The sequence below is a fragment of the Papaver somniferum genome, chromosome 4 (genome assembly GCF_003573695.1).
Source record: "Papaver somniferum cultivar HN1 chromosome 4, ASM357369v1, whole genome shotgun sequence".
Classification (NCBI taxonomy): Eukaryota; Viridiplantae; Streptophyta; class Magnoliopsida; order Ranunculales; family Papaveraceae; genus Papaver; species Papaver somniferum.
In genome coordinates, this window is record NC_039361.1 from 137,091,274 (window position 1) to 137,111,769 (window position 20,496).

At 38.1% G+C, this 20,496-nt stretch overlaps 3 protein-coding genes across 3 annotated transcripts; 2 read left to right on the plus strand and 1 right to left on the minus strand.

Annotated features, from left to right (window-relative positions):
• The first annotated feature begins 505 nt into the window (after window positions 1-505).
• On the plus strand, window positions 506-3,830 carry LOC113362775. The gene is made up of 2 exons (XM_026605270.1): window positions 506-1,362; window positions 2,785-3,830. Exons 1-2 carry the CDS (start codon window positions 766-768, stop codon window positions 3,487-3,489), a joined length of 1,302 nt encoding a protein of 433 aa, XP_026461055.1. The 5' UTR covers window positions 506-765; the 3' UTR covers window positions 3,490-3,830.
• A 6,482-nt stretch (window positions 3,831-10,312) lies between these two features.
• Window positions 10,313-12,674, plus strand: LOC113362778 (pentatricopeptide repeat-containing protein At3g26782, mitochondrial). Its single transcript, XM_026605272.1, has 2 exons — window positions 10,313-11,342; window positions 11,508-12,674. The coding sequence occupies exons 1-2, from the start codon at window positions 10,446-10,448 to the stop codon at window positions 12,549-12,551; spliced, it is 1,941 nt and encodes a 646-aa protein (XP_026461057.1). The 5' UTR covers window positions 10,313-10,445; the 3' UTR covers window positions 12,552-12,674.
• Window positions 12,675-12,807: 133 nt separating this feature from the next.
• LOC113362776 (RNA polymerase II C-terminal domain phosphatase-like 3) lies at window positions 12,808-19,157 on the minus strand. Its single transcript, XM_026605271.1, has 11 exons — window positions 18,201-19,157; window positions 17,941-18,076; window positions 17,795-17,850; window positions 16,001-17,705; window positions 15,065-15,655; window positions 14,825-14,971; window positions 14,462-14,730; window positions 14,275-14,386; window positions 13,930-14,187; window positions 13,657-13,703; window positions 12,808-13,562 (listed from the first exon to the last, which is right to left on the minus strand). Exons 1-11 carry the CDS (start codon window positions 18,869-18,871, stop codon window positions 13,499-13,501), a joined length of 4,056 nt encoding a protein of 1,351 aa, XP_026461056.1. The 5' UTR covers window positions 18,872-19,157; the 3' UTR covers window positions 12,808-13,498.
• Between the last annotated feature and the right edge of the window lie 1,339 nt (window positions 19,158-20,496).

Sequence of the window (20,496 nt, forward strand, 5' to 3'; positions counted from 1 at the left end):
AGAGGTGTGAAATTATGAGAAGTATGGAGGAGGTAATGATTTGAAATGAGTATAAATTATAAGGGGATGAATTTGTGACCGTTGGATGTTGAGCACTGAACGACAAACATAGCGCCGAGCAATGGTCTCCGTATCACTCGCATTGTAATGGCTAGCGAGCGCTAGTTAGCGGTCAATAGATTCTATATACACCTGGCGAAGAATAGATATATTTGCCACTTAGCCAATAATTTTTGCCATCTTGACATGCTCGTAGTGGGTGCATAATTGACAAACCAACTTGTTTGGCTTGTGCACGGGAACTGGCAAAGAATTCACACCAAGAGATTACCATGCGAACGACAGTCTACCGGTCGGTCAAGACTCTAGCGCTCGGTTTGCCGGTTGGGTTTGAAGAACCTATGAGAACCGTCGGATAGGCTTACGTGTGAGATTAAACTTACGTCAAGGATCCACTCCCATTAGAAAATACTTTCATTTCTTCATAAGATCTGATGTACAAGGAAGAAGAACACGTCCAAATCCGACAGTGTATGAAAGAAAGAAAATCCCATCTCAGTTGAGTTCACATTGGGGACATAACTTCACATTTTTTCACTCTTAGCTTTAGAAAAAGTAAATCTAGACATTGAAAACAGTATCCTAAACCAGATCTAGACCTTCTTCGATTCCACAATTCCTTGCTGAAAGAGGAGTCCACCTCTAAATTTGCAACCGTAGTCATTGCAGTATCAGAAAGCATCGCCTAGACAGTGATATAGATAAATGGGATCTAATCAGTCATCGCAATTAGAAGACGAGGAAGATGAAGAAGAAGGAGAAGAAGAACGAGAACACGAAGAAAACAATGGTAGAAGAAGAGGGATAAATGGATTAGGAAGGGAAAGTGAGGAACTATTAGATAATCCATCGTTGATGAAGAAAGTATTACAACAAGAACCAGAAATGTTACCATGTCATGCATCAGCATCACCATTATCACCACAGCTATCAACAATAGGTACACCAAGGTTAGGACCATCAATTAAAGTATGGGATCCATATAATGTATTAGCACCACCACCACCGCCACCACCGTCATTACAGCAACAGGCATTTTCAAGGAGTTATTCATCTGATGGACTAATAGATGAAGATAGATGTGGTGTTACTGAGGTTTTTTTGATTTGTCATGGTGAATGTGGACTGAATTTGAGATCAGATTTGGTTCCAGGGAGATGGCCAGAATCCAGTTTGACACCTAATGGGAAACGGCAAGGGAGAGCTTTATCGGTTTTTCTTAATTCTCAAGGGGTGAGATTTAATGAGGTTTATTGTTCTCCGTTGGATCGAGCTCGGACTACTGCTATCTCAGTTTCCAGGGTAAGTAGTACATTCTACTGTTGATTTTTTATTTCAATTTCGTAGATTCAGAAATTAATTTGTAATTATATTAGAAACACACTGGATGCCACTCAATTACAGCTTAAATCTTTATTCTTGTGTAGTCTTAGGAATAATTTGGTTATCTGTAAGCCAAGGATAGATAGGGAGAATTAGATTAAGGTGACAGGGCACAAATATGAAAATTCTCTTTAGTGGGTAGAAAATGTGGATGTTTTGGAAAACCAGGATGGGGTGTTATTGTGTTCTATAGATTTTGGAGTCATAGGTGGCTGGTAGTGAGGATTTATGCTGATGCAGTTGATGACATTGTATTTGATATATGAAACTAGTGGATGCTGAATTGTTTTCTTTATAGGATTGAGCTATCCCAATAAGGGTGTTTATCTGATAATGATTATAAATCCATCATATATGGTATCCAGTTCACCCACTGAAATTGATAAGTGAATTTTGGTCGTTTGATCACCTGATTCTTTTGGTTCATATTTTAAAACTAATTTGGCGGTATCAAATGGCAAGCTTGGACTGTGTAACAGTTTGAGTAAAGTATGCTGTATTGCTGTAAATGAAACACAGATGGAGAGAATTATGCCCCATCTTAATTTTATATTTTCGACTTAATTACTGAGTTATTTGACCTTTCGATATGTGTGGTGATAAATGTTGATACTGAGCAAATTTTATGTAAAGTTAGCAAATACATATGAAGAAACACGGGTGAGAGACTCATGTCTAATACGAAAGAAAATAAAGCTTTTAAGGTTACAATCCAAAATATCAGTAGAAACCTTAGCTTCCTTGGCATTTCTGCTTAATGTATGGATAGGATAAATTAAAAAGTGGTAGAAATTAGATACGAAGGTGATGCTTTCATAGATTAGTTCGAGCTCTCCAGTTTAAATTATTGGCATCTGCAACTGATCTTGAACATGCTGCCACCAACTGCTGACTATCACTATGAACCCAAAAGAAGGTGTTGCGAATCTCTTTCATCCATTCCATTGCAGAATGTAAGGCCATGTTATCATATCAAAGGCACATTTGACCCAATCTCAGGTTAAGATCCCTTGGGCCACCTATGGGATCAATCAACATATTAGAAATTCCAATTGTTTGTCATGGTCCACATATGAAGCATCCATGCAGGTGTTCCAAACCGACTAAGTGCTTTGCTCCATTGACTGAGCATTGCTTTTAGAAAAAGTGATGTTTTTAGGTAAGAGTGCATGTTTGGGGATAAGGCCAAATCTACATATTTGATGCCCAATATGGTCGTCTTTCTGATGCTGGTTATGACATTTGATATATCGTTTATGATTTCACTGGCCAAATTTGTTCTAGATTTGAATCGAGTCAGGTGTATAAACTTTCTGATTGTCTTTATGCTGAATTCTGCAGGAACTGAATTTCACGGAGGAACGAATACAATACCTAGATGAGCTTACCGAGATGAGTCAGGGTCAGTGGGAGGGATGTCTTCAATCAGAGATATACACCCAAGACACAATGAACATAATTGATAGATTCCAGCCTGATTTTTGTGCACCGTCAGGAGAATCACTTAGGCATGTAGAATTCCGAATGATGCAGTTCCTTAATGTTACAGTTCTTAAACTGGATGAGAGACTGAGGGATATATCAATGCGCCAACAGAACGAGGGTAAACCATTTTCCCCTCAAAACTCGCATTTTTTGCCCAATTCATTCCATGACCGAGATGGACCAGGCGTTCCATCATCACAATCAGATCTGCTTTATAGGCAACGGCAAGGTCTTACAAGGAAAAAATCAGGTAAAAGCAGGCTACAGTATGTAACAAAAATTGGAGATCATGAAAACGAGGACGAGGGTTCTCCAAATGAACCAAACAACCTAGACCATTCACTTCAAGATGGGAATGTCAGAAGCTCATCTTTTTCCATTGGTGTTTTCACCCATGCACTGCCTATTAAGTGTCTCATCACTGGGATACTAGGGTGCGGCCCATTGATGCTGCAAAAGATCTGTGTTGATGATTCCTCAGTCACTGTATTACAACATTCAGTAAGAACAGGTTGGCAAATAAAGAGACTGAATGATACTGCACATCTCAGGCTTCTGTAGCTGTGAACAAGAGAAGAAGCCTCAAAAGATCCCACGGATAAGACGATCCGGACAGATCATTTTGACGAGTAAAAAGAATAAGATCGACACACGAAGGTGGTCGATCAGTTCTTTTTCGCTTGCCTGGCGCCACTTATGAACTTATATTTCAGTTTACTTTACCAGTATTAACTAATCACATTGTAGAGCTGTCAAAAAGAATGCGAGTGAACCAATTCCTCCTTAAAAGGCCTTTGTAGGAGTTGCATCTATATGTTTCTGAGTGAATCTTTTCATTTGTAGAATTCACAGAATCGTTTTCTGTATCATGAAATTAATTTATTTAGAATCTTTTTTTGCCATTTTTCTTAAATCAACTTGTTCATGTAAGACAATTCATCATTCACAGTTATACTCATTTTCAACCTCAATGTTTTCTTCTATTACTATCAAACATGTCTGGGTTTGTTTGTAGGTAGTAGTAGACCTCTTGGAGATTTAAAAATTATTTTCTACCTACCTGCTTTGTTTGGTTTTATTCGGAGGTAATAGATTTTTTGGGGGTTTAAATTTTAATATGGCCTTTGGGTTTTAACCCAACCGAAAAAAGAAGAAGATATGTGTGGATTTTGTCATGTTGACCGGTTCCAAGTGCTTTAAGGTCTTTTTGAAAAGGATTTTGCTATTTTGGTCCAAAATTTATGATATGTTCTGAAGGTGAACATTATCCACAGGAGATATCATCGGTTTTTAGAGTATCTTTGATGGTAACTTAATGTGCATATGATGTGTGTGAAATAAAATTTCCTAATTTAAAGATGTGAAAAAGAATCCATCTCCAAACATAAATGATATTTTAAACCACTGATTTGAAACTTAAATAATCAATTTTTTAATCAATAATTTTAGTTTTTGATGATTAGGATGTTTACATCTTTTAAGGGAATCTCTAAAATCAAAAGACCAATAACTGACATTCGAATAACTACCTCACGCATCATATTTATCTTTGAAGTTTTCACTTGAACCTAGCAACTTACAACCTGTTGGATTAACCTTAATCCGGACCATGTAGACCCGGATCGGGTCGGGTCGTTGCAAAAGCAAGTCGGGTTAGGGTTATCCTTTATGAACCCGTCATAAAATGAGCCAACTCATGGATTATCCGTCAACCTTCATCGGAATTGTTAATTTTAGGATATCATACTAAAACTTATAACTGATATCTCCCAAAATGTTGTAAAATTAAAATCTTATTAAATTTAAATTTTGTAACAGCACAACACCACGTAGAGCGTTGGTTCTACTCTTATCTCATAAAACTACACAACATATCTGACCCGTAACAGAAATTCACGTGGATGGTATTGCCAGAGTCAACCTGCAACCCGCCAGAGCCATCCTACTTAGGGTTTAGGGTTGACATATCTGACCCGTAATTATAAACAGTACGAGCTAGTGTTGGTTTTTATCAACCTGTAATCCGTCCAACTAGCCTAAGACCGGCTTTAACCCAGCCCATTGCCAGGTCTATCTCCAAACTCTCATTAGAGATGCTCTTGGAACAATGTGAAAATTGCTTTTTCTCTGTTTTATCTTCTTTCTTCTTAAAATTAGAGAAAAAATCTCAAAAGTTGTTAGATATCAAATTAATAAATGAATTATTGTACCAAAAAAATAAAAAGAGATAGTTTCTTATCACTGGAAAATGGTGTACATCACAAAGAGAGTGACCCTCGTTTATTGGCTAATACAACCACAAGAAAGGATAATAAATGTAAGATTCATCCTCATAACTACAAGTATTAAATTTAAGTTATTACACTAATTGTGTGGATCATCAAGCAATAGAGGACGCGAAGAGGTGGGAAGGGAAATGAAAATGTGGTGGCGTAAGTATGGTGTAAATCAACCAAATATATAATTACAAGACTCCACTAAGATGGCACCAAATTACTACGACATTGCCTCATTAAAACCTTGGCAGGAAAAACCCAAACGGGATAAAACCTAAACGGAGGAATGATCAAATCTTACAGTGTATCCCCCACGTTATAACAAATGTTGATAATAATGATCTTATGAGAGTTCCGGATGACACTGAAGTTTTCAAAACTCTAAAAAGTATGAAATCTTGGGAAGCACCTGGACCAGACGGTTTTCCACCAGAGTTCTTGAAATCTCATTGGGATATTATAGGATGGATGTGAATGAAATGGTGCAACAATTCTTTCGTACAGGTTATATACTTAAGAGTTTAAATGCTACCAATGTGTCTTTAATCCCAAAGACAGGAAACAAGCAGTTTCCATCAGATCGAAGACCTATTGCATTATGTAACACCTCTTATAAAATAATATTCAAGATTATGTCATTTAGAATGAAGAAGTTAATGGGAAAAATAATCTCCCCTCTACAAGCAGCATATGTCCCGGGAAGACAGGTTTCAGATAATATTCAATTAGCTCAAGAAATAATGCATACTAAAAAGCAAGAATGAAGATGCAAAGTGTTTAGCCTTAAAGATGGATATGTCAAAAGCCTTTGATCGGCTTGAGTGGTCATTTCTTAAGAATGTAATGATTCAAATGGGCTTCTGCCAAGAATGGTGCAGTCTTATTATGCAGTGTATTAGTACTACAAAATTTTTGATACTTCTAAATGGTGCTCCGTGTGCCGCATATCAACCAACGCGGGGGTAGAAGGCAAGTGACCCCCTCTCGCCTTATTTTTTTATTATCGTCATGGAATTTTTTTCTAGGCAATTGTATCATGTTCAACATATGAAAAAAATTGAAGGAATTAAAATAGCACCAGGGACTCCATCTATTTCGCATCTATTTTTCGCGGATGATTGCTTACTATTCTTGAAGGTTAATCTTCATAATGTGCTGAAAATTATTGAAGATTTCGGAAGAGCATCAGGCCAGATGGTTAACTTCAACAAATCCAACGTGTATTTCAGTGCTCAAGTCCCTCGGAGATTCTGTAGAATTTTAACTAGAAGATTGAAGGTACCCAAGATGCAGTCAAATACAAGATATTTGGGAATACCTCTCATTATTTGGAGGAAAAGAAGGAGTGTTTCTCTCATCTGTTGGATAGAGTAAAGAACCGACTTTCAGCTTGGGATGGTAAAACTATGTCTCAATGTGGTAATTCGTTAATGATAAAGACTGCCACAAACACAATCCCAGCATATTCTATAAGCTGCCTTCAAATACCGATTGATACAATCAATAAGATAAAAGTTGTACAAAGGAATTTCTGGTGGGGTTTTGAAGAAAAAAATGGTATGTATGTTATTTACTGGAAAAAAAACTAGGACTGCGTAAGAATTTTGGTGGCCAAGGTTTCAGGGACCTGAAGGTTCTAAATCAAGCTCTATTGGTCAGAACAGCTTGGAGAGTTTGCACAAATACAGATGCACAATGGGTAAAGGATATCCAGGCTAATTATTTCCCATGCACTAGCATGCTTCATGCTACTGTCAGATCGAACTGCTCATGGGATTGGAACGGCATACACAAGCAGATTAGTTTCATAAAACAAAATAGTCATTGGAGACTAAGAAGAGGAAATAAAATAAAAATCTGGCTGGATATTTGGGTTATGGGTCCTGACAGTCCACCAATACCGAGAGAAAAAGTGGCAGATAGTGAAACTTACGTGTGGGTGCAAGAACTTATGCTTCAATATAGAAGACAATGTAACTCTGAATTGGTACGGTATATTTTTGATGCTCAAACTGCTGACTTGATAATGGGTATGCGAATTCCTAGTTCTGTTGAAGATAAGTTGGTGTGGAAACTAACGATAAATGGATGCTTCACACGTCAACATACAATAAACTACATGTTGGAAAAAAAAAACAAACGGATTGGGCGCATCAAATCCGAACCATCCGAGGACCAACCATTGGGAAGCCTCTCTTGAACCACCGTAGTAGTTAACTGCCGATCCAAGCTCGTTTCAAAATAAATTTTTTGAATTTGGAGCACCACAGAGGTAAGCCAATATGGTTTCTATTGCCTGGCTAAATTGGGGCCTAGACCACTTAATTGAGGTCTATAGGTTTTTCCTTCTCACACCCCAAATTACTCTAGGCACCCAAATCTTATAAAAATACTAATTTACCCCCACATTAATTTCTAAAACTTACTCATATAAATTCTAATATTTCTATTTTCAATAAATCCAAAATCAAAAAAACCTAAACCTAAAAAATCTTTCCATTTCTATCATAAACTTTCCAACTTCTCAAAACCCTAAACAAATTTTTTTTCATCCTATAGTCCGACGATCTTCGATCCAACCAAGAAGAAGGTAAATCTCCATCAACCCATCTTCTTATCTTATTGATTTACATCTTTAAATCATCGTTTTTGACAAATCAAAACTCTGATTACACCCAGAATCGGTTTTTATTGACCTATCGAATAAACCGATTCTTGATTTTTTTCGACCATGAAGAGCATGCACAGTAATCGGTTTACATTAGGATTGACATTATCCGATTCTGGCTTAGAAATGAAATATGAAAATACATCGCCAGAATCGGTTTATATATGTAATATGTATAATCCGATTAATATAGTCTTTTCATCTTTCTTTCAGAATCGGATTTTATACATGCACCACATAAACCGATTTTAGTGGTCTCTTCAGAATCAGGTTACATATATTTCTTTATGTACCGATTTTTAACTTGATTTTTGTTTATTTTTTGTGTAGAATGGACTTTGGACACCTACCATTCTATAATCGCGATTTAACCGTGGAGGATATCTTGAGGCAACCACAAAGAGTGCCGGTGAGGAGCCTATATAAGTTTGCTTTCGGAGCTGAGACCCGTATTGAACAAGCCCTTGCATTGATTGATATGCTTTCACTTGAAGAGCTTATTGAGGTCATCACCTTCGCCAGGATGAGGAGAAACATGATTTCAGCTGGAGGAATGCCCACCAAGAATTAGAAGGTATGTTTGAAGAAATGGCTGAATATATGGCCATGGATGATGCAGAAGTTGCTGCTCTTGATGATGTTGCTGCTGGTGGTGTTGCAGATGTTCCTGATGCTGGTGCTGGTGGTGCTGCAGCTGCTCCTGATGATGGTGCTGGTGGTGGTGCTGATGCTCCTGATGTTGTTGCTGCTGCAAATGCTCCTGGTGCTCCTTAAGTTTTTAAGTTTAACTTTTAAATACTAAACTTTAAGTTTATAAGACTTGTGGTTGTTTTTAGTCTTTTGGGATGGTTTTGTGTATTTGATGTTTTTATTTTGGATTATCTTGTGTTGAACTTAATGCACTTAATGTTTAAATTGATTCTAGCCTGACATGCCAACAATTGGTTTACTCGATATGTCTACATAAACCAATTGTGCAATCCATTCTTCCTGGATGTTTTTAAGCCAAGCTAGAATTGGATCACATATGGAAATATATAAACCGATTAGTGTCGGTGAAAGTTCAAAATTTAAAATGACTCTAATCGGTTTACTTTGGTCGCAAGAAAGACCGATTCCTTGTGGCATATAAACACAATCTGGTTTTATAGTCCTTCTAAAAGACCGATTATTTCAAATTATTATACGTTTTTCAAAAAAAATAGTCGTATGGGACTTTCTCTATAAATAGAGACCTCACCCTTGGACCCCATTTTCCCAAAATTGATCATTTTATTCCCCCTCACTCCATATACTCCACAACTACTCATTTCATACATATACATACAAGAAATGGCATCGTTCGACTCCGCGGAAGATTTGGCAATCACGAAAGCATGGTATGCGGAAAATCGGCTTAGACGTCAATCCTACGAAAGAGAGGATTCAACAACCTTTTGGGTTAAAGTACACAACAAATTTATCCAAGAATTTGGAAATCCTAACGCAAGAAGTGTTAAAGCCATCCATGAAAGAAACCTAGTCATCAAAAGTGTGATACTTTCTTTTTTAGCTCTCCAACCTCCGATTTTTAACGCTCGTCCCTTCACCTTGTCCATTGCACAATTTGTAAGTAATTTTGTGGGTTTTTTACGTATCCCATGTTGTGTTATCTTCCAACGAAACACCAATAACAAATATAAGTTTGTTTTTGTGTTTTTTAGCACGAAGTCATGAAAGCGCGCTACTTGGAAGTAAAGGGGGAAGCATTCGCATTCGATGCAAGCTACCACTTCTTGGAAGATAGAATCCCGGAGGATAACCCAGACTACTTGGATGCGGTATCGTCTTCGTCGGAGGAAGATTGATGGCTTTAGAAGTTTTTGTAAAGTTTTTGTGGGTAGACCTCTATGTAAACCCTCACGAGACTATAACTCGTCCACTAGGGTCGCCTAGGGGTTTAAAGGCTTGATGCATGTGCTAAATGCATCCTACAATAATAATGCGATGAATGAAAATTGGTAATGAAAGGAAACAATCGGTTTATATATGTCATAAGAAAAATTCGATTTTCATAATCGAATTATAAGACATGTCAAAGTAAACCGATTCTGGACGTCCTCTGGTAATTCTAAACACCAATCCAGAATCGGTTTACAAGTGAATGAACATAAACCGATTCTGTGTAATTTTTACGAAGAAAAAAAATCAAAATGTTGATGTTTTGATGAACTCTCTAACATTAGTTAATCTCACATCCAAAACAAAATTAACCCCTAATATGATTAATTAGTGCTAATTAATCAGGGGTAAGATAGATAGTCTGGTAATTATTTTGATAAGGAGTGGTGTGAAGTGATTTCTAGTGACCTTTTTTTTTGTCATCTAGCTATAGGCCCCAATTAAGTGGTTTAGGCCCCAATTTAGCCAGGTTCTATTGAACTTCGCGAGTTGACGAATTTTGGTGCTCAGCGAATTTTTCTTTCTATCGGAAACTGACCAAGTTTCCATTGGAAATGTTGTTAGAGATTATTTTCGTCCCGTGCCAAAGGCAGCCATTTCCGTAGTCTCGAGTCTCAAACCAGAGGAATGGAATGAGGATTTTCAAAACCTCATTATTCTCTTCAGTTCATACCAAACATTTCTCAACAAACCCAAACCTAACAATCTTCTTCAACAAATACGTAGACAAGACAAACATATATGCATGGAACACAGTCATTGCGGAGTTAGCTCGGAGTGGCGATTCAATTGAAGCGCTCAAAGCTTTCTCATCACTTAGAAGACTTTCTCTAAAACCAAATCGTTCAACTTTTCCTTGCACCATTAAAGCATGTTCTGCAATTTCTGATGTAAGCTCAGGAAAACAAACCCATCAACAATCCTTAATCTTTGGGTATGAGAATGACCTTTTCGTTTCGTCTGCTCTCATTGACATGTACTCGAAATGCCATGAACTAAATGATGCACGTAAGCTTTTCGATAAAATTCTTTGCAGAAATGTAGTTTCGTGGACATCAATGATTTCTGGTTATATCCAAAACGATAGTGCACATAACGCATTATTGCTTTTTAAAGACTTTTTAAATAAAGAAGTTCTGATGGATCCAGTTGTGATGGTTTCTGCTTTATCTGCTTGTTCTCGGGTTTCTGAGGCCGGTATTACAAAAGGGGTGCATGGATTACTAATAAAAAATGGATTCGAAGGGGATTTGAATGTTGGGAATACTCTAATAGATGCTTATTCAAAATGTGGTGATATGAGTGTTTCAAAGAGAGTTTTCGATGAAATGAGTTGGAGAGATGTTGTTTCTTGGAATTCGATGATAGCCATTTATGCTCAAAATGGCCAATCTATGAAAGCTTTAGAAGTCTTCTATGAAATGTTGAAGGTTGGAGATGTTAGTTACAATGTCGTGACTCTGTCTACTGTGTTGTTGGCTTGTGCACATTCTGGAGCTCTACACTTGGGGAAGTGTATACATGAGTTGGTATGTATTCCAGACTTATTCTCCGTAAATCCTGTCTCCTATCTTTCATGTCTCTGTTATTCTATTTTTTACGAGTTTGATACCTTGGTCTAGGCTACTTGTGAACTTCTTATTAGCTTGTATACAAATGTTCTAATTTGTATTTTAATGGTTTCTTCTGCGTAGGTGATTAAGATGGGTTTGGAGGAAAATGTGGTTATGAGTACTTCAATCATTGACATGTATTGCAAATGTGGGGAAATAAAGATGGCGAGGAAGACATTTGATGGCATGAGGGAGAAGAACGTAAAGTCTTGGACAGCCATGATTGCTGGTTATGGCAAGCATGGTCTTGCAAAAGAAGCTCTTGCTGTTTTCTATGAGATGCACAGAGCAGGAGTTCAGCCAAACTACATAACCTTTGTGTCAGTTCTAGCAGCTTGCAGCCATGCGGGTTTTGTTGAAGAAGGGAGGAATTTCTTTAGCACCATGAATCAAGAGTTTGGTATAGAACCCGGAGCTGAGCATTACAGTTGCATGGTTGATCTTTTGGGGCAAGCTGGATTCTTGAATGAGGCTTTTGACCTGATCAAAGGAATGAAGGTGAAGCCTGATGTCATGGTTTGGGGAGCCCTTCTTGCAGCATGCAGAATTCACAAAAATATCAAGCTTGGTGACATTTCGGCAAAGAAACTGTTCGAATTAGACTCCAGCAATTGCGGTTACCATCTTTTGCTTTCAAATATCTATGCTAGTGCAGGAAGATGGGATGATGTCGAGAGAATGAAAATCTCAATCAAAGGGAAAGGACTAACTAAACCTCCAGGGTTCAGTTTGGTAGAAGCAAAAGGAAGGGTTCATGTATTCCTTGTTGGTGACAAGGAGCATCCTCAGCACAAAGAGATTTACAGTTATTTGGAGATATTATCAGTTAAAATGCATGAAGCTGGTTATCTCCCGGATACAACATCTGTTCTTCATGATATTAATGAGGAAGAGAAAGAAAGTGTGATTCGTGTCCACAGTGAGAAGTTGGCCGTTGCGTTTGGAATCATGAATACAGTTCCAGGGACAACAATACAAGTATTTAAGAATCTTAGGGTATGTGGGGATTGTCATAAAGCCATAAAGTTTATATCGAAGATTCTTAATCAGGATATTGTGGTAAGAGATTCAAAGCGATTCCATCGTTTCACAAACGGGACATGTTCTTGTGAGGATTACTGGTGATATTCGACCACTTGAAATTGAGGACTTCCCGTTTTCAGTGTTTTCAAGGTTCATACATAACTGTCTTGTTTCAACTGCCAGATTTGGCAAGGTTCATTTGTTTCAAGTTCTGGCTACTGGAATCTTGTTTAAAGTTCTGGCTACTAGAATAAATGCCAAAGTTCATATAGTTCTTCCCATGAAAAGCTTTACCAAAAATTCTTATTAGTACTTACCTTTTTTGGCAATTTTTACTGGAAGACCCAAGACCTAAAAATCAGCACATATTTCCCTGTTAAACAATTCTTTCCAAAACACAAACAAACCGTTCCAAAGAAATCAGGGTTAGTGGAGCCTTATCTTTCCCCTTTTTTATCTATAAATGTTTCCCTTTTTACATTCTTATGAGGCCATTTATAGATAACGATTTTTCAGGTGTTTTTCCTTCATTTTTATGTCTCTACTTGACTGTTTACCCGTTTTCTTTAATTTATGTGTGATGTTACACTAGGTGCTTCATCCCGAGTAAGCATTGGAAAATATTACCCATGATTGCAAGGCCGTATTCCCTGTTTCACGTGAGATCATCATAACACTGGTCAAGGAGTACGAAAGACTTCCAGTTCAAGCTCCGAACCATATTTCAAAAGAACCCTTGAGACCAACCTATGTACCACCACTCTGAATCACTGATATCTCTCTCACACACACACACACATGTTGCACCATTATCTCGCTGAAGCCGGTCATTCTTCAGTTAGGGTATCCGGTGCAAAGGCTAGCTTACCGGTATAACCAAGGGGAGGACACAGTTAAGTGTATCAAATGTCAGCCTGCCTTGACCAGATTGACCCAAGCCAGCCCTCTTTAACAATCCCAGATTGATCCTATCCTACCAGTGTGTTCTACAGGGTTTTCAGTTTGCCAGTGTAGGATGACATTTCCTGAGTTTGGGAGGGTGGATCTGTTTATATTTTCACAGCAAACTCATGCTCATTCGCCCTTCGGTACAACAATGTTGAAGCTTCTACCCTGCAAAGCCAACAGAGATGCTATTTTTTAAGCCTCACTTGCGGTAACCCTACTAAGTTACAGTTCGCACAAGAGGAAAAGAATGTTTACTTACCAGCCGGGGTGGACAACATATCTCCCAGTGTTTAAAGCCCAATTAACCTGATTAAGAGGGAAAACTTCATTAATAATGGTCATTTTCTGTAAATATATAAATGAGAAACACTCCAGATGTCTAAGCACTGAAAATATCTGGAAAGTAAATCTCCTTTTACTTTTAACAGGTGGATCCATGAGTTTTTTTCTTTTTCTTTTTTACTTTACTAGACAGACTAGGCACCATCTTGATGGGATAAAGGTAGTCAGCGAGGAAGGAGGGAAATCATACCTTATCTGTTCCAAGAGAATTGGCAACTACATGTGTAACATGTTCGTCAATCTGGGTTGAACATACAGCACCAAACTGTTCAGCTGACTGCCAAAGTGGGTGTAGTTGGGGATTCATCTCACCCACAGGAAAAATTCTACTGAAAACTATACGACAACCAGCCAAAATCTTTCTTTGCTCTGCAGCAAGGATACTTCTGACGTCCAAGTCATTTAAGGACTTGTGAGAGAAAAAGTTTTGATGCACTCTCTCAATTACCTGGTTTCAACGAATTATAAATTATTCAGAGGAGGATTGACAGTGCAAAAGAAAAGAAAAAAAATGACGAGTATATCAAAGGCTCACCGCCAAAGATAAGGCAAGAGTTCCTTCGTCTGGCCGTTCGTCATGGTCTATCTCAAGAAGAGAAGGGCCCATTAGTCCAAACTGCCGCCTACTACACGGAAAATAAGTGTATCTGCAGATACATATAATATCATTAGAATACAATCAATATAAAGAATAATAAAGAGAAAAACTGAACAAGGTGTACCTCTCCACAACTATCAAATTGAGCTTGTTATGAGGCCACACTCTAACAGAATCATCTATGATCACTACATTTGATTCCATTCCCAGAACACCCTCCAAATCCTTAATCTTCTGCAGCCTCTCATCACCATCATATGGGTCTCCTTCGTCTCCCTTCGAAATTACTCGTCCTTCAAATAAAGCTCCGCTAGGATCAAGCACTTTGGCCATCTCAGTGGCATATAACTTATTCCCCATTGTGTACAAATGAAGCTCGTAAAGCTTGCTAGCCTGAATGAATAGTCATAAACAACAGCAAGTAAATCACTAAACACAAATTTCTTAGAACGAATTAAACTAGTGGCCATTTTCGAAAGTTTAGTACCTTCTCAAGGAAATTCCAGACTCCTGGCCGCAATTTGGTCCACATTCTCATGTGGGGAAAGCGAAAAAGATGTCTATGTGGCTTCTCACGATCCTGCTCTTCTTTCTTTCTCAAGACCTCTTCATGAATGGGGTCTACTTCGACAAACTGATAATGAGGAACACAGAAAAGAATGAACCAACGACATTGAAGCAGAGAATTCTCTCGTTGCTAACTAATAATAGGCAACAATTGACTTACCTTGGCTGAATTAAGAAGCGTGTGATCAAGATCCAAGACAAGGCAGAGCTTACGGGCTGCAAACATTGTGTTCTGTTCTTCCATCCTCCTTGCTCTCTCTTTATGAATAGCAGCTCTCTCTTGATCATCGTACCCTTCTAATAAATGTTCAACATCTCCCCACGTGTTCTGTGTTGGCTGCACTATCCTTTCTACAGGTGCTGTTACAGTTCCACTTTCCTGATCCTTAGATTCTGTTACTACAGTTTTCATCTCAGTTGTGTCAGTCTTAATTGGAATTATTGGCGAAGACACTGTTAGAGGAACTACTGAGGGTGCTTGAGAGGCAGAGAGTATATCTGCGAGACTTTTTAGTTCCTTCGTGAATTGCTGAGAGATGTCTGGTGCACCAGAAGGCACGGAATTTGCTTGGGCTTGCACACTTTGCTGTCTAACAATTAGATTCTCCCGGCTATCCTGGGTTAGTGATGATGGAGCTCCAAATGTTTTTAATTGTTCCAGAGGTCCCAATGACTCATTCTTTTGGCATGTGTTCATGCGGGCTGCAAGTCGCGGATCACGCAATTTCATACGAGTTTTTCCAGAATCTCCCTGAGTAAACAAGTCAGCTTCGTAAGTGTTGGTCATGTAACATGAGATAGAGCTGAGATACTGTATGTAAAAAGCTAATGGTTTTAGGAATATGAAGACATCAACAAACTAATTTTTTTGCAGATCAGGTATAAACACAATTAATTTTTGTTCCAAGCTTAGACCGCCTGAGTGAAGATGATTCCAAAACCTTTCTCATCCCCTAGCATGTTTAAGTTATATCCAAGCAAGAATAGTGAATAGCAGCGGTTCCAAATGACATTTAAGAGTATTGCAGTTAAAATGTCCATATATACCATCTCCATATAACAGAAGAAAACCTCATACACCAAAACAGATGCTCACCGTTGAAATTGCTTGGCCGGGAACCTGAGGTTTCACTGAGTATTTTTGATCGATCTCTGAAGACTTTGAAGAAGGAATATTTGCCATGGGAATGGATCCTGGAAAACCATTCAAACTGGAACTAGTTACCAGGTTTTGGGCTGAATTATTAGACTTCTGTAATCGTTGGTGTTCCAATAGTAGACTGATCAACATCGGGTTCACAGCAATATCCTTCAGTGGTGAAGGTAAGGAACCCATATTACCATTACCTATCAGCGATAACTGCTCTTTTCCAGCTCCCGCAGTTAAGTTCCTACCACCATTATCCTGTCTCTGGCCAAGGACAACTTCTCCATTTCCAAATTTCCTAGGATCACTACTTCGAATGGACTCTCCTACTTGATTTGCAAGAGTAGGTTGGGGGCGCGTGACACTGTCTTCACCCCATCCTCCATTTCCAAATTTCCTAGGATCCCTACTACCGATGGACTCCGTCACTTGGTTCGCGAGAGTAGGCTGGGGGCGCACACTAGTGTCTTCACCCCATCCTCCGGTTCCAGAAACTGTGGATCTTGTCAATCCATTTCTTTGCCTTTTCAAGGTATGACCATCCAGTACAGACTCGGGAACACTTTTGTTTTTCCTCGTGTTAATAATTTCTTCTAAGGTTCCACTAGTAGGTGGATTATGTTCAAGATATGCTGAACGTAGGTTGAGATCCCCAGAACCAACTTCGGAGCCAAGATTTTGACGCCTCGGATCCCGCCTTGGATCTCGCCCTCTGCTCTGTTTCTGTGCTACAACAGGATTTATCTCTGTTCCCTGTCTACAAGGGCCATTATTCTGGAAAGCAGCATACACACTTGCAGCTTGCAAAGGAACTGATGGATTAACAGCTCCACCATTACTGACACTGGAACTGGAAACCTCTCCTTTAAGATCATCTTCATCCTCATTACCTTCGTCGGAAGGTGTTGGGCTTGGGAGCAGAGTACTCTGAAGGAGTGAAGTCTGACCGAATTTCTGTTGGTAGGTTGAAACTGCTTTATGAGCATCCGTTTCATAAGGATGCATTTCTGTTCCATCTGACTTAACTGGTCGACTTTCAACAGCTTGTGGTTTGTTTGCCTGCACGGGTCTCAGAGTCTCCCTCGTCGGAGACGGAAACCTATCCATCCCATGATCTCTATGTTGAACCTGTGGTTTGTGTATCAGGAAAGGCTTTGGGGCATCCCTCGTGGGTGATGGAAGATCATCCACATCGTGATCCATATGAAGATCTAGCAATGGACCAAAGCCCCCTCTACTCTTGAGACCGGATAGAGGTCCTGATTGAAATATACCAGACCCAACTTTCACATTACTCTGGTCATTGTGCTTAACAGATATTGGTTCCAAAAGGGACTTCTTTGAAGAATTCAGAACATGAGGAGGGTTTTCTCCTACAATTCCGATTTCAATCCGATTCGTTCCAAGATGAGGATTTTCTCCATGACCATTTTGACTTGCACCATTCTTCTCTTGGAGAGGGTTTTTGCCTACAATTCCAGATTCAATCCGATTCATGCCTAGACTAGGATTTGCTTCATGATCATTTTGATTTGCACCGTTCTTTTCTAGTATCTCTTTTTGTTTTTCCAGTGACTGTATGATGTCTTCTAACTCTTCCATCTGCTCCGACGAGAAAAGACTGGCATTTTGAGTCTTCACATGGACTAGCAACCTGCATTATAGTAGAACACAGGATAAACATACTTGTGGTTAACGAAATTCATTAAAAAAAATCGAAAAGTTTTAAGCTCTAGAAAAAACCTTGAGAATACGTCTTTATATTGTGTTTGTTCTTTAAAATTCATAGTACAGTACACCTACGGGCATAACCATTATCGTTAGTGCTAATAATCATTACCATGTAAGGAAAAAAACACTCTTAAAAACCCTGAGAGCTGATTTCTTACAAATTTAACAGCTTGTAACGCAGCAACAGACTGCTGAATGAGACTGTTAACAGATGATGAAGTCCCGTTATTCAGAACAAACTTCTGCAATTTATCCAAAGACGTCCAAAGTTCACCACATGCGCCACCAAATGGTCTAAACAAATCAAAATAACACAAATTAATCAAATGTCAAACCATTCAGTCATCAGACCAATATAATGAATAATCAAAGTCTTTCAGAGTTGATTTACCCATAACTCAATGAAGAGTGAACTTACTTTCCGACATTTTTTGCATTTATAATGAGTTGTATAACTTGTCGAATTGATTTAATCTCCTCATTCTCATTATCATCAGTGGTACTACTAGATATACCATTGAGATTTGATTCTACTACAGTTCCCTCAACCATCTCTGTATCATTATCACCAATTTCTCCTTCTTCAATTTCACCTTCTTCTTTCTCACTATCAACATCATTTACAACAACACCTTCATCACTGATTTCAATTACAACTGACGTTGCTGCCACCGCCGCATTTATATTATCCTCATCAACATTCCTCAATGGTCTATTTTGAACAGCTTGTTTCCAAGCATAATTATACATCGGTGTTGCGAAATTCCTTGGAAAAACTTGATTATACTTGAATAGATCTTCCATTGTCCAAACCATACGTTTTGATTCTTCCCTAATAACAGGTTTTGTTACGGCTTCTTCTTTTTCTTCTTCCTTGGCCTTTTCTTCTTCCTTAACCTTTTCTTCTTCTACTACTATAAGTTCTTCTTCTACAACTTTATCGTCGTTATCATTAATTTCCTGTTGATTATCATCATCAGAAATCTCACCTTCTTCTACATCTACAACAATCGAAATCTCTCCTTCTCCTTCTCCCTCTACTTCTTTACCCATCAAATCTCTAGGGTTAATAAATCCAATTACGCTCATCAGTCTATTTCAATTCAATCAAAGAGGATAAATTATTTTGATTCTAACTAGATCTATAGATCTAAATCAACAAAACCCCCAAACAAAATTATAAAAAAAAAATACAACGCTTATACAGATTTCGTTGTGGTTATGGGGTTTTTAGAGTTAAATCGACAAATTAGGTATTTTTTTGATCTTCTTCTAAGGAAGATTATGAAACCCTAGATTTTTATTTTTATTTTCTTTTTTCAAAGTACACAGCAGAACAGAGGGGATTCAGATCCTCAAAACGATGATGATGTGGATGGAGAGTTAGTTTATTTATTCAAAAATGATAGAGTGACCGAAGAAAATGTACGTGCACCGTGTGAGAGGGTGGTGGTACCCACACCCCTTCCAGATGCTAAACACGCTCATCTGTGGCCGTTCATTCCACTCGCTGTACGTTCCACGGTTGTTTTCTTCGGTACGTCTATCATTACTCTTATTTATTTATAAAGTCCTTTTTTTTCTTTTCTTTTGAGGTGTGTCCTGTAATCTTGACTGTACACGTAAGCTCATGTAATAAAAACTTTTTTTAGATGTTTTTTTCCTTTTATTCCTAGGGAAGAACTTTCCTAGTTGGAACTAATTTGAGGTTTAGGTTCTGTTCTTCTAATTTTGGTTGATGTTGACTGTTGAGTAAAAGTTTGGATGCAAATTAGTATGAATGGCTGATAACATAGTTTTCCATCTGCTGGATCATATAGCTATGAAACAAGGAGGACAAAAATTCCAACATCCGCAAATTTTGGATGATTAATCTCCATGCCTAGCCAATTTATCCTCTGATTTATTACATTTTCACCTAAATTACCTATATTTCCAAGCTATAAAACTGATGGGAATGCTATAGATACTTTCCATTTTGGTTGACTTTGCACAAATATCTCTGAAAGGTAAAAAATAATTTTTTTCGGAGTCAATTTGAGAAAATTGCTTTCTCTTATAGAAACAACTTGTATTAGTTGTTTTCATTTTTGGAAGCAACTTGTATTAAATTGCGTCCATTTCTGGAAACGAGTTGTTCTAATTGCTTCTATTTTTAGAAGGTAAGGGTATGTTTTAAGTTTGATAAGGGTATATTTTAAGAGGTAGATTTTGAGGGGTATTTTAATAAGTTTCCCAAAACAATATTTAGAATACTTATAATCCCAAAGTGATATTACAGTCCTGCCAAGAGATCTCAAGCAATATAGTCAATTTCGGATTTCGGTCCATCTTGGCCGAGACCGAGACACTGGTATAATTTTCTCTCGGGGAGATTCTCGGTGAAAATCTCAGAGTAACTACCAAAACTTTGTTTTCGAAATTTATACCTATAATATGTATATCAAACATTTTTCATATGCTTTTCGCTCATAATTGTGTATAAACATAGTGAAATACCACCAAATTTTATAAAAAGAAACAAATTTTGATTCAAAATAGCAGAAACCCCAAGGTCCATACAAATGCCGAGATCTCCGGTCGAGTGATCAACCGAGATTCAACCAAAATTTCTGGGCAATTCCAATTCCATCCAAATTTCGTCTCGGCGAAATCAAACATTTCATTATCTTAAATACCGAAACCGCAATTTTCGACGAGATATCGGTCATCTC

Bases quoted from the DNA above. Each gene is read 5' to 3' on its own strand.
- LOC113362775 (XM_026605270.1), top strand. From the start codon at position 766: ATGGGATCTAATCAGTCATCGCAATTAGAAGACGAGGAAGATGAAGAA. The intron at 1,363-2,784 runs GTAAGTAGTACA...TGAATTCTGCAG, and splicing joins CTGCTATCTCAGTTTCCAGG to GAACTGAATTTCACGGAGGA.
- LOC113362778 (XM_026605272.1), top strand. From the start codon at position 10,446: ATGAGGATTTTCAAAACCTCATTATTCTCTTCAGTTCATACCAAACAT. The intron at 11,343-11,507 runs GTATGTATTCCA...TCTTCTGCGTAG, and splicing joins GGAAGTGTATACATGAGTTG to GTGATTAAGATGGGTTTGGA.
- LOC113362776 (XM_026605271.1), bottom strand. From the start codon at position 18,871: ATGAGCGTAATTGGATTTATTAACCCTAGAGATTTGATGGGTAAAGAA. The intron at 17,851-17,940 runs GTAAGAAATCAG...TTATGCCCGTAG, and splicing joins CGTTACAAGCTGTTAAATTT to GTGTACTGTACTATGAATTT. The intron at 14,387-14,461 runs GTACACCTTGTT...ATGTATCTGCAG, and splicing joins AATTTGATAGTTGTGGAGAG to ATACACTTATTTTCCGTGTA.